This window comes from Siphateles boraxobius, unplaced genomic scaffold (assembly GCF_051911475.1).
Source record: "Siphateles boraxobius isolate OS27281-9 unplaced genomic scaffold, OSU_SipBor_1 25, whole genome shotgun sequence".
NCBI lineage: Eukaryota > Metazoa > Chordata > Actinopteri > Cypriniformes > Leuciscidae > Siphateles > Siphateles boraxobius.
Genome location: NW_027508866.1, coordinates 18,276,226 through 18,290,054, shown reverse-complemented (window position 1 = coordinate 18,290,054; position 13,829 = coordinate 18,276,226). Strand labels below are relative to the sequence as shown.

Below are 13,829 nucleotides of genomic sequence, written 5' to 3'. Positions count from 1 at the left end.
ATTTACTATTAACTAGTAAAGAGTAAGAGATGTTCGGTTCACGACCATGATCACGTCACATTTACAAGTGCCAAAACACTATTGTTTGAATTTCGTTAAAAAAAAAGTTGACAGAATCTGAGAGCTGATGATTTGACAACGACAGACTAGACAGAGCAGGTTACTTTTGATATGAAGCAGTGTCCTCTTTGCTTGAGAAAATGTCGTGAGAAAATGGATGTGTGGCGTGATAGCCTGTGAAGAGTGTCAATTGCGTGAGTCTCACGCTGAATGAGTGATATTTGGAAGCTCTTCTCTCTCTGTTCAGTGTCGGTTATCTTATAGCCAAAATATCGCCATATAACAGAGGTAGAATTTTTTCCGGCCACCAGTTCAGTGTCCGTCTGCTCGGCATCATCTTCACCTGTTCTCCACGCTGCACACCATAGAAAGTTACAACGTGCCCATGCGCGCCACACGTGCCACTGCCTAAACCGAAACTGACTGATCTTCTTTTTATCAGCGGTGTAGAAAATGGGCGAACAGCTCTCAGAGAGAATGGGTTGTCATGTCCACATACGCATTTCTTTCTTTCTTTAAATCGCAGCATTTTGGGTCATGTTATCGCATAGGATTAACATTGTGGTTGCGATATGATTAATCGTGCAGCACTAGACTTAAATTGTAGTGGGAAATGCCTTTGTTTCTTCTTGTATTTGTAATCGTTTTTGATTTACACTGGTTTATTTTTCTTCTTTGGCTTAAGTAGTATTCTCCATTGTAGAGAACAGTCAATTAATTTGATCTGTTAAAAGCAATGATTAACGAGTATTGTAGAAAGTAGATCTGTGCATTAAGTTTTGCAGTGTAACAGTAAAAGACCTGCAATAGTTTTTTTTTAAGTGTTTTTTTTTAACTTTAATCTTTTAATGCAAAATTTACTTAATTTAACAATATTAGTAGACTATTTGCTAATGTATTATTTACTCATAATTATTAACAGCATTAATAATTAACTAGTTTATTTAATATTTTATTTTCAAATGGTTAAATAAATAATACTATTAAAATAAAATGGTTTTGCTATGGTACCAGGATCTGTGAATTTTTACGTGTGTGTGTGTGTGTGTGTGTGTGTGTGTGTGTGTGTGTGTGTGTGTGTGTGTGTGTGTGTGTGTGTGTGTGTGTGTGTGTGTGTGTGTGTGTGTGTGTGTGTTGTGTGTGTGTGTGTGTGTGTGTGTGTGTGTGTGTGTGTGTGTGTGTGTGTGTGTGTGTGTGTAATATACATAATAATAATAATCAAATAGTATTTTGTTGCACTGTATTTTGTGATTTTACCGAATTAACATCCTTAGCTCCTGCAGTTTTGGCCTCTAGTGACTAGGTATATAAGTCAGCTTTTGCAAAAATGTATATTTACAGGGACTGTCCATTGCCACAATCAGCTGTAAGATTAAGCGAATAGAACAGCAGCGACAATGTCCTGAAATCTCAATTGAAATTTCTGTCTGGAGTGAAATACTGAAAGTGTGTCACTGACATGAAGTTGCACATACCTCCTTTTTTGTGTGCAAAAGGCCTTTGTATGGCACTAGTGCAAGAATAAAGCCCGGGAGGATTCAGACTATTTAATCATGTAAATCACAGCAAGTGTAATCTACCAGGACATGCATCTGCAGACAACTCCTTTCAATCACTCTCTGACCTATGAGATCACACTTGAAATTTTCATTCATTTAAATGAATAAATAAAATAAATAAACCAGTGTTTTTCAGGCACTTCTACGAGACATGCTATTGGAACCGTCTTTCACAAAGTTTTTCTTAAAAAAAAGTTTTTTGCAGAAGTATTATGACTTTCAATTAACTTTCAGGTCAATTTCTTAGGGCTGGGCTAAAACCTTACAGCTAAATCTTAAACCATGTCATTTATATGTATATTTTAACAGTGACAGTGATACACATAACCCAATAGTAATTAGGCTTGTCACTACACCAAATTGGTATTGAATAAAACCTTAAAGATTTCCTACTTACAGACTTGCATGTAATCGCGTAATGAATTCTTAACTCTAATGCTATAAAATGCTGTCTAGTATAGTACTCCTGAAAAAGGAGAGAAATAAAGAAAGAAACTTTTTCAGCGGTAGTTCACCATGAATGTATGTTTTTTACAACAACTTGTTACAGAAACATAACAAAACTGAAAGTACATCTTTACAACTCCTCTTCTTCATCTGTACTCTTATAATAAAAGGCAGTATATAAACATGTCTAAATCATGGATATTTAAATTCTTTTTCTCATTACAATACTCAAATTCTCATTTTATAACAATAAAATTGAAGAAATAGACATTTGAAAAGACAGTAATTTAAACATTTACTAAGATTAATAATAATAAAACACTCCTTGTCTGTGATAGCTGAAGATTTGAATATAAACCGTTACAACCATCAACTCAAGTTAACGGATATAAGAGGGAGCTCAATTTATCGTTCATCCGGTTAAAACCACATATATATAACATGTATACATTTATTATTCTTTAATTCACATATTTATCACATATATTCACTTTTCTCACTTGTAGCATCCTAACACGCTAATCGCGATACACTCATAACTACCGGGTGTTCAAAATACGTAGTTTTGTGTTTTATATTGTGTAGGTCTCTGGCAAGTTCTGGCCTACTGAAATACTAATCAGCTGTGGTCCTACTATTACCTGAAACTGTGTCCATTAATGCAGATTGTCTGTCTTTCTTCCTACTTTGAGTAAAGATAAAGGATGGAGCAAGATTTTTTACTAACTTTCTTACATCAGTCAATCACGTTAGTGCTTGGTTAATGTTATTGATACAGTTCCCGCATATATGCAATAAATTTGAAATATCTACTCGTCGGTTTGTTGATGGACATACACTTGTTAATAATGATGGTGAGGAATCTCAATCTAAGTAGCGTATCCCTGAGAAACGTCCTGCTCAAGTAATCCTTGGGATGGAGGTTCGGGTTGAATAACTAGTTCTTCCAGTGTTTCATCATCGCACTCACGCTCGGATTTATATGGTAAAATCGACGCCATGGTTGCTGTCTTTACAGTGCGTACAATAGCTGAGGATTGTACAGGTAAACCTGTTGTAGGAGACCTCGAAAACAAAATTAGGAGCCTTTAAAACAGCATTATAGGGACACTTTAATCTCATAACATTATGAGATAGTTGTGTAAAACATTTGTGCCTGTGTTCCATTTGATTAAATGCATTTATGCCAGTGTTCCAGTTGTGTAAATACATTTATGCCAGTGTTCCAGTTGTGTAAATGCATTTATGTCAGCAAGTAAAACATTTGCCATTACTATAATAACATAGGCTAAATGCATGTAAAAACTATGTGTTCAGTTCAAATATTCATGATGTACCATTTTTTTTGTTCACACTATTATGTAGGGGTGTGAATCTTCACTTGTCTCACTATTCAATTCGATTACTATTATCATGTCTTTGATTCGTTATCACGATGTCTTGCATCCTTACTTTTCAATATTATTCTTTTGTGTTTCGCCTCCCTCCGCCATGTTCCGCTAGCACGAGTAATCGCGTATGTGACGAATGCAGGGTCCGAAATTAACTTTTTGGCTCATCTGCCACGGGGACAGGTAGATGAAAAAATCCACCAGCCAAGCATATTTTTTACCGGTCAAAATAATAAACAGCCTTTTTGTGTCACAAACATTCATTTCAGTACATTTAATTGAGATAATGTATTATGTTGAATGAGTACATAGAAGTCAAAACAGAGCAACAAATAGTAAGACATGGAAGATGTGAGCATGGAACTAGTGCTCATAACAGTACATTTGAAGGTTTTGTAAAACTATCAGATATTTTACCCAAAGTAAAAAAAAAAATACTGATTAATACTATCAGTTAAACGGTTTAAAAGTAAGAAAAAATATATATATATTTCTTTTTTTTTTTGCTTTTTTGTTTGTTTGCTGCATGGTTAAATATTTTTACTTGCAAAAAATGAAGTTACTTGCAAAATATGCTACGCGGTATTAAAATAAAGCAGTAGGCCTAGGGGTGGTGATGGCGCAGTGGATAAGACACATGCCTTTGGTGTGAGAGACCTGGGTTCGAATCCACTGTGAGACACCAATGTGTCCCTGAGCAAGACACTTAACCCCTAGTTGCTCCAGAGGCGTGCATATATGGCAATTGTAAGTCGCTTTGGATAAAAGCGTCAGCTAAATGAATAAATGTAAATATAGTGCAAGTACCATGCAATATCATTTGCGAAGCAAACATCCACAAGCAAATGAAAGGCGCTTTCAGAAGTTGGCCACGCTAGCGAGACGTTATCTGTGTATTCCCGGGACATCTGTGCCACTGGAGACCCAGACTAACCCCACATCATGTAGACATGTTACTTTTTTTTAAGTAAAAACTAGACAAGCTGTGGATTGAGGTAGGCCTGCTATTTTTATTTGACGGAAAAAAACGTAGTCTGATGGGGAAAAAAGCAGTTTTTTCAAAGCTTCAAACTGATTCAGTGTTTTCTTTTTGTCATCTTAATTGGCTAATTATTTAAGTTAAAAAAATATATCTAGTGTAGGTCTATTTTAGGTTTTTATTATTTCATTCTGTTTTTCTCTGTTGTCACTGTCAGAAATGCTGCAGTTGAGTGAAAATGTGATGTGAATCCAGGTTCTGTTGTTGATCTGTTCTGCATGCTGCTGTTTGCACGTTAAAATAAACCCGTGGTAATTTTTTTGTTGTTGTATTTTTAACGGTTCACAGACACGCGTTAATTTTATTTTTATTTAATGCCAATTCAATATTATAATCTTATCAGTTAACGGTTAATAATCGGATAACGAGCAGTGGTTGTCGGTCGGGAAAATTAAACGAAATGAGCATGCCTAAGAGCCATCATGCCAGATGTTTTATAACATTACAAAATGCAATTGTAATAAACATTATTACATTATTATTTTGGTATGAACATTCCCCCGCCAGTGTGGCGGATAGCCTTATGACATCAGAGAAACATCAGTAGGCTATAATCAATGATGGTCTATTACTGCATCGATGCAACGATTAATTTGAACAGCCCTACTATTATGTGCACAAAACACAATACAAAGAATTTTTAAATCACGGTTAATAGAAGTACACGTACCCTACAACAGGAAAACAGAAATAACCAAAAGGACGTTCACATTGAATATGCACTCATGTTTAAACTTGGACAACAATACACTTCCATAGACTTTAGCTTGTTTGTTTAGCGTGTCTGTTCTTATCTCTTCTCAAGAGTATCACCACACACACAAGTAATATGCAATTAAAGTGTTGCATAAGAAAATGCGAGTAGTGCTATGTAGATTTGCTAGGTTGTTCTGGGTGGTTGTTAAGTGGTGGCTTACTAACCTAAATCAAAAAGGCCCACCTTCAAGTCTGTATAATGTTCTGGTCTGGTCCTTTCTTACATGCATGTCCATGCTTGCCTTAGCTAAAACCACTAATTATGTAAATAGTCTATTTAACCTCAGGAATTGAAGATAATGAAAATGGCTAAATAACCACATTTGAGCCTTACATGTGTTTTTTTCTTTCCCAGTGGGCACTTGTGATTCTGAAACAACATTGTGGCAGTCAGAGCTCAGTTGAGCTGTTTTATAGGGTTTTGGGGGCCAGACGGCCCTCACAGAGCCTGCACACATTCCTCAGGCCTGCCTTTGAACCAAGGCTAAGTGTCAACCCATCACACCCACATCCTCAAACACCCCTTGTCCTCTTCGCCTCGCTTTTTGTCCTTTCTACAGTCTGGATGTACGTCTATTCTGTGTTTCCGGATCATTACGTATAGAGTCGAGGTTAGGCCTGTGTGTGACTACTGTGATTGTGTTTTTCTTCAAACCATTTATTGTCCATAACAAAGCGTTTCATTTGAGGATAAGGTCAGCGCCCCGTCATACTTTTTCTCGCTCTCGCTTTCCTTATTCATAGTATACAACATTAACGCAAACAATCAAGTCTTTTGTTCACTGCCACACATTATTTATCCAGCAAACAAACTGTCACTTGCTCGCTGTAATCATATTTTAAGAGTCGGCTTGGCACATAATGTACAGCCTGACCTCTTTCTCTAAAAGCTTGTTATTTACAAAAGCCAAGCGCAGGTCTCAAGACACTCGACAGAGCTCTGGGAGGATGGGAATGCCGTAACATGAGATTTCTCATGCACAGCTCTGTAACAACTCGACCAGGCTGAGCTTTGATTCACGTTTCACCCACACACTTGGATCAATAGCTGATGGTGTGAATAGTGAGCACATTCAAGTGCAGGGTTTGAACCAGGAAGGGTCGTACAGGGTGGCTGTCTTTGTGTCTGATGTATGACGTATCTGGTACCCATCCTTTTGTTGTTGTTGTGAAAAAAAATAACTTCCTTTCTCCTCACCTCAGGGCGTACTCCCTTGTGGACTCCAGCCAGGTGTCAACCTTCCTCATCTCCATCCTCCTCATCGTGTATGGAAGCTTCAGGTGAGCTCTCAACTCTTCTACTGCAGACCTCGGGGCTCAGCTATTAGGACTGAACCATTGCTTTGTTGAGACAAAATATTTAGGGGTTTAAGCATGTAGTAGGCACGTAGAACGAAATGACTCATAACTCCTAAACCGTTAGGCGTAGGCTCAAGTGTCTTATATCGTTGGAATCATTGGCTCAAGGTGGACACAATGCATGCCTCGGATTTGCTCGCCCTTCCGCCGCCATTTTCAAGTAGGTTTTTTGGTTTTTTGAAAAAAACACTGCAGACATTTTCTTTGGAGAGTGACTATCAATAATCATCAAAAAAATTCAAATTTCAATTCGCGGTCGCTAAGGGGAACCAAAATGTTCCAAATTCCCAACATTCATTCCAAATATCAAAATCAACAATTAACTATATATTCTGCCATTTAAATGTTCCTTTAAATATTTTTTTAAAACTAATTTTTCTTGCTAAAAAAAAATATAATATCAATAGTAAATCATTCCATATTTTCATTCCTCTATACATTACAGTCCGTTGTTTTGCAGTGGTTTTCGAAACAGGAAATAAAAAAACATCCCTTTCAGCATGCCTGGTGTTAAAATTATGACTAGTACTACAATACAAAAGTTGAGGGGACATTAGGAATATTTCTTATAAAACAAAGCAGAGAGAATATCCTTCACCAGTGCATTCTTATTATATTAGCCCTTCTATTACAGTTTAAAGTGAGTTGTGTCGCTCTGATCTGGACTAATTGTAATTTTTCAATTAGTTCAATTTTTTGTCTTCACTTGATGGACTCGACCACACCACTGGGCAATAATCTAAGCAAGAACCATTTTTTGCACAATTTTAGAAATAGTGTTGTGGTAAAAAGTTTATACATCTCTTAATAACTGACAAACCTCTTCCCAAACCTGTTACCATATTTTCTACTGTTTTGACCACTTCAGCCTACTGTCTAAGGCCCTGTTTACACGAGAACGCTCGTGGGTGAAAACGTAAAACTATTTTATCAGATCTGCCTTTCGTTTACACAGCGACGGCATTTTTGGGGCTTAAAAACACAAAAAAGTGAAACCACCCACCAGAGTGGAAATCTTAAAAACACTCGACTGTCACGTTCCCGTCTAAAGGGTAAAAACGCAAATCTGCTCACGGTGGCTCTCGTTGCGTACGCATTTATGTCACAGGCATGCGCCAGTATAGGAAAAAAACAACCAGCATGTTGGATTATTTCCATACGTCTGACCTTCATGTTGCCCTAGCAGCTCTGATAAACGTACAAGAGTCGTTTGCTGTTAGCTTCACCATGTTTTGATTTCGCGCTACTAGCGAGAGAAGTAGAAGGACGGTTGTTCGCAGGCACGCATACTTGGTGTTGTTGTGTGGCAGTGCTTCACATTGCCACCTAGCCGCCTGGAGTGCATACTACATCGAATTTCACACACTTTTGCGTAACTATATGCACACAGATTTCCCCCCCTAACCCTTGTCTAAACGCAGAATAAAAAGTGATAACGCAATGCCACTTTTGCGTTTTGTCTTTAGATCGTTTCCGCATTAAGTAAAACTTTTTATGCAATTTGATGCAAACACAATGCTTTTGGTTTTTATTAGGGCTGCAACTAACGATTATTTTGATAATCGATTAATCGGACGATTATTTTTTCGATTAATCGGATAGAAATTAAATTAGATTTTTTTGTTATTATAACTAAATAAAACCGTAAATCAGGGTATTTATGTGTAAAAGTGTACTTTAAAAAGTGCAAAAGCCACACATTGAGTTTTACTAATATCAATATTTGCATTGTTTTTAATGATAATTGCTGATGGCAAGTTGACAAACATGATTATTGTTAAAAAAATGATATCCAACATATTATGTTTTAACAATATTTTTAATATTTTTGTTAAAACAAATTTACACAGACATGTTGTTCAGATGTGAATATCTGAACTAAAAACAAACTAAAAACATCTAAAATATATAATTCATTTAATTTTTATTTAAAATTAATTATATATAAGGAATATAAGGATACAGAATATAATATATATTATATATATAATATATAAAAGAATATAATATAAGGATAAATTGATTAAATAAATATAGAAAGACTGAAAACAATTGTGTGAATGTAGAGCCGCAGTAGATCGCGTTTGAAAAACAATTAAAACTTAGTAGACAAATGCTATAAAAAGAGAACGGAATGGAGGTAACGTTACCCAGCAAGCTAACAGGCTTGAGTAAAGGACAGGAGAAATTATGCATTAGTGCACAAGCATTCGCTGAAAACCACTGAGTACAGTGACTAAAAAACAATATTTTACTGCTGCTGTTATTAACTGCCTTTGTATTTAATGCTTCACCTTGTAAACACCGTTTTAATTTAACCTATTTCTGCGGTAGCGCTATTTTAATCCATCACTTACGTTGCGAGCGAACTGATTGCACAACCTGATGATCGAGACAAAATACAGACATCCCGGAAGTCCCGGGAGTCTCCCCATAGACAGTAAAAGAGAGTCTCCCGCATATTGATTGCGGCTCCCTGATGCCCGCGAATTAGTTCAAACTCCCGAAATCTAGAGCGCGCAAGCAAGAGCGCGCATGCGAGACAGAAGAGACATAACTGCTCCAAACCGTGTAGCGCGCGCGCTCGGCAGAGCGCCTGAGGGAGAGAGACCTTGCGTGTGTGTGCGTACCAGTAAACGCTCCCCGTGACGTAAGCAGACCAACTAATCGATAATGACATTCGTTGACAACGATTTTCATAATCGATTTTATCGATTAGTTGTTGCAGCCCTAGTTTTTATCAAGTTTAGAACCAACTTATTATTCCGTAACTATTTTATGACCAATTGTATTTCCTCATCCAAAGCAGTAGACCACTGCTTAATTGAAGTTGCAGGTAAATATAAAGTTTTATCATCTGCATACATGACTGTCCATGCACACTTTAAAACAAGAGGAAGATCATTGGTCTTAAACAACTTCCTTGAGGCGCACCACATTGCAACTCTTTCACATCTGAATAATTTCCATTATAAAATACACATTGTCCCATTAGACAGTTAACTTTTAAACCAATGTACAGTATATGAGAAGAAAACTTGTACTGGATCATACATTATTGCTGGATAAACTGAAACGTTACATCAAAAGCTGAAATAAAATCTGACAATACTGCTCCTACTAAGTCATTGTCATCAATCTGTGCTCTCTCAATATGCATGCTGAAAATTAGAGAGCAAATTATTCTCCCTAAAGAATAATTGAATTTGCTCACAAACTATAATTTTCAATACTTTGCTAAGAACTGGTAGCAAACTTATTGGTCGACTATTATGACCATTAAAACCCAGTGCTGCATTTTTCTAAAGATGAATAACCTTTGCATCTTTCCAAGCTAAAGGAAAAATCCCTTTTCAATACTGATATTAAAGGTGTGGCAAACTGGTTCTCCCAAACAACATTTATTCTCTAAATTTATCAGCTTTATTTATGAAAAAATCATTAAAATACTTTCCAATTTCATATGGTTTAAAAATAGTTAAAAATGAGTCACCTCTATCAATAAAAGAAGGAATTTGACTATTTCTTATCCATTATTTCATTGAGTGTACTACACATTTTTTTTACAATCATATTAACATTCACCTATTTTAATTTTGTTATTTTTTATTTTGTACTTGATTTCTTAAAGTCCCTGTAAAGTCAAAATGAAGTATGTGTTCTGAGTTTGTCATATCACAGAAAAATGTGTTATTAGACACCCAGCCAAATTTGAATGATAAAAAAGCCGGCAAGTACATAAAATAAGCTATCAAAATCTTGAAAAAATGAGCAGTAGTCTCTGCTCTCAAACGCTGGGGGCGTGTCCGCAGGCTGCGCTGAAACCAGGCCCACTCGCGGGACAGCTGCCGTTGCCACACTCAACTGTCACCCGCTACAGCCGGAATGGATGCTCCTAGCAGCTTATTAGGTTAATTATAACATAAGCGCACAAGGCTACTTAAACTCATTGGTGGGCACGCAGTGCCGATGATGGCACCAGTTGTCGGCGCGACAGGATGAAGGCCGAGGCGGGAGATAGTCGTTCGGCCCCATTCACCAGTAAAAGCGGATTATCAGTGAATCCCAGTTGTCTCCGACTAAAGTTTATAAAACAATCCCGTGTAAAATGATCACTACAGAGGCGGGTTTTGGTGGTGATCCTCAGCTCTCCGTCAAGGTGGCTCTTCACAAAATGAATCCACCTCTTCTTGATGTGATCGTTTTTAGGAAATTTAAATAAGGACACTGATCTGTTTTGTACGTGATCGCATCCAGGTAGTACGCATTTCCGTGACGAAGACATAGCTAACTAGCAAACTGTAAGCTGTAGTAACTAGCAAACTGTAAGCTGTAGTAACTAATAATACTGACAGTAACTCGCGATTGAGCGGCAAACTGATGCGAATGTGCTCTATTTATATTGTTAGGGGAGCGGCCAGCCTCAGGGGCTCCAGTGCGTCATTAGGTAGGGGCGCGGCCAGGAGCTCAGGCACTCCAGTGCGTCATCGAGTACCCTTTTTGCCCCGCCCAAAAAATCCGTAAAATATCCATGGTGCCCTAACATTCTTCACTGTACATTTTTTCATAGGTGCATGTTTGTCCACCAAAGGTTAATATAATCTTTCAAATGCCAAATCTTTTCAAAATCCTTAAACCGCTTGAACCCCGATAAATGTAGCTCGCAGCTTTAATATATTTGTTGATCATGTGCACGTTTTGCATTTACAAACGTTGTCATTTGGTCTTCTGATGATTTTTGAGCATTGTTGAATTACGTTGATTTTAAAACGTCATCACAAATATTTATTATACTGGGGATTATATACTTTTTTTTTACATTTTTCTTTCAATGTTTTTTTTTCTGGTACATATTTAAAAAATGCTTATAAAATGTATTTTTTTACGTGATGTAGCGTAGCCAATGAACATTGTCATTACAAGTGAAAAATAATTACTTGCCTGGGTTGGCAGAAAACAATCTACACTTAGAACCTGGACCTTTACACATATCTATTGAATGAATCAGTGGGCATAATTGTTTTTCTCTATGACAATTTTAATTTGTTGTGAAAGAAAATGAATCTGTGAGGTACAGAAGTGTCGATTGTTTATCTGATGAAGCCTTGAAATTATATCTTTCCCAATTTTCAGTGGACAACAACTCTTATAATCATGGACTGAAGTTAGATGTGGCTTAAACAGTATAACATATTAAAAAGTAGAGATGTACCGGTCGAAAATCAGCAATCATAATTGGCCATGAAAAATCATGATCTGTACATCACTATTAAAAGGACTGTACTTCTGCTCCTTATAGCCTTTAGTTTCTCTTCGAGTTAAATATGCCATCTGTGACTTCTGTGTCCAAAACCTCTGTCATAGAACATAAAGCTCAGACATCCTTGTTTTGTCCAATGTTGGTTCACTTAGGGCCGGAAAAAGTTGTGGATTGTGGATAAATTCTGTCTGTCCACACAGGTCATTAAACATGGACTGTGAGAACCAGGAGAAAGACAAGGATGGAAACCCCACCAACCCTGGCTCCTTCAACAATGCCAACACTAACAACAGTGAGTCCTGAACTAGTTACTAGTCATGAGCCAAGAAAGTGTTGTGGAAATTCTCAATACGAATACAGCCTAGTAATCTGCCTCCTTCACCTCGGATAATTCAAGCAGCTTACAGTTGTTAATATAATAAAATAATATACTACAGTATCTTGAGGTAATTCCCTTCCCGAATACTTACCATATAATATTTCCCTGAAGTATGGTAACGGCGTGCCGTCAAGAATGTACTATCACTACCTCAATCACACATGAGCACACAGGTCTTTAGCATCTATACTCTCTCCAGGGCTCCAGACTAACTGTTTTTTCTAGGAGCACGTGAGCCCCTGACAAAAAAATTTAGGAGCGCAAGCAGAAAATTTAGGGGCACACCTTAAATCAGCTTGCAATGCAATTATTCACATTTCCCCCCAAAATATCTTTATTACTGACAAATGCTTTGATAATAAATAGACTTAACGAACAGAAATTAAAATGTGCAGTTTTATTTAGTTTATTTTAACTTCACAGGGGCTCCAGACTAACAATTGAGGGCAGCAGCACCATAGCCACTGAGTTCTACAGAGAGTATTTGGTAGCAATGGAGGGCTGACAAAGCACTGAGCTTACTAAATTTAATTATAATCATTCATAATGTCTTAATATTAATTCAAAAGTAAAACGAGTGAAAAAATAGTAGGTACTGAAAATATCCAATAAGCATCCTCTGCAGCTACCTACTGTTTACAATGGCAATTTAATCTTTTTTTATATATATATATTTTTAAATAAGTGTATTTTCCTACAATTTGAAATTTTTAGTTTCTTAAATGGGGACAATCTTTGAAGGATGAACAAAAAATGTTTTGGTCATCACATAAAAATAACAATTATGATATTATAGTTTTGAAGTGCTGGTAAAAGATGTGTAGTTACGATTAGTGTTACTACATTAAATCCATGGTGAATGTTGGTGATTTGTGGACTTAAAGCCTTCTATAACTTGTTCATTCATGGCACATTGTTTTCCCTGGTTTCCAAAGCCAGCGTTGTTTGATCTGATATCTATGGTTTATAACACAACTCTGCGTCGAATCTGAATGTTTCTCGATGGATCTCGCAGCGATGTTATTAATTCTCTGGCGAATTCAATGGATTTCTTCACTGGATTTCCCGGTGCTGTGTAGTAACTGTGTCACATGATCGAGATTGGCCCGCGACTGGCGAGTAGCTTGTGGCGTTGCGCAGTCTATTATTGGTCTGAACTAATAAAGAAAGATGAAAGATACTTTAATGAATGCGTCACAAAAATGAACAGAAACTCAGTGTATACTTGCCTCACAGACATCAGCACCTTATTTATAGAAAGCTTGAAATGTCTAGTTTTAAATTAACCAATTCAAGTGGCAAACTATGGAAGCATATGGGTAGCATTATTCAATTTGAAATGTAATATGCAAAATAATAATGCAATATGTAAAATGGAAATGCATTTCTGTATTTAATTTTACATTTTCCATTACATATGTGCAACGTTTGGTGCAAAATGATAATTCAATTCTATAATTTACATTTGCCATTTCATAAACTAGTTTTAATATGTAAATTGAATACATATTTTAACATTTTATAAGTTGCAAAATTAAAATGTATTAAAGAAATTATTAGATCTGTTTAAAATGTTCAA

General features: G+C 36.5%; 1 protein-coding gene across 1 annotated transcript in view; it reads left to right on the top strand.

The window, feature by feature from the left end:
• Positions 1–13,829, top strand: part of sppl3 (signal peptide peptidase 3) — a 44,904-nt gene that overhangs the window by 16,731 nt on the left and 14,344 nt on the right. Inside the window, exons 2-3 of the mRNA XM_077242982.1 lie at positions 6,456–6,533; positions 12,072–12,163. Of these exons, the coding sequence (XP_077099097.1) occupies positions 6,456–6,533; positions 12,072–12,163 (170 nt within the window). The remainder of the gene's footprint in view (positions 1–6,455; positions 6,534–12,071; positions 12,164–13,829) is intronic.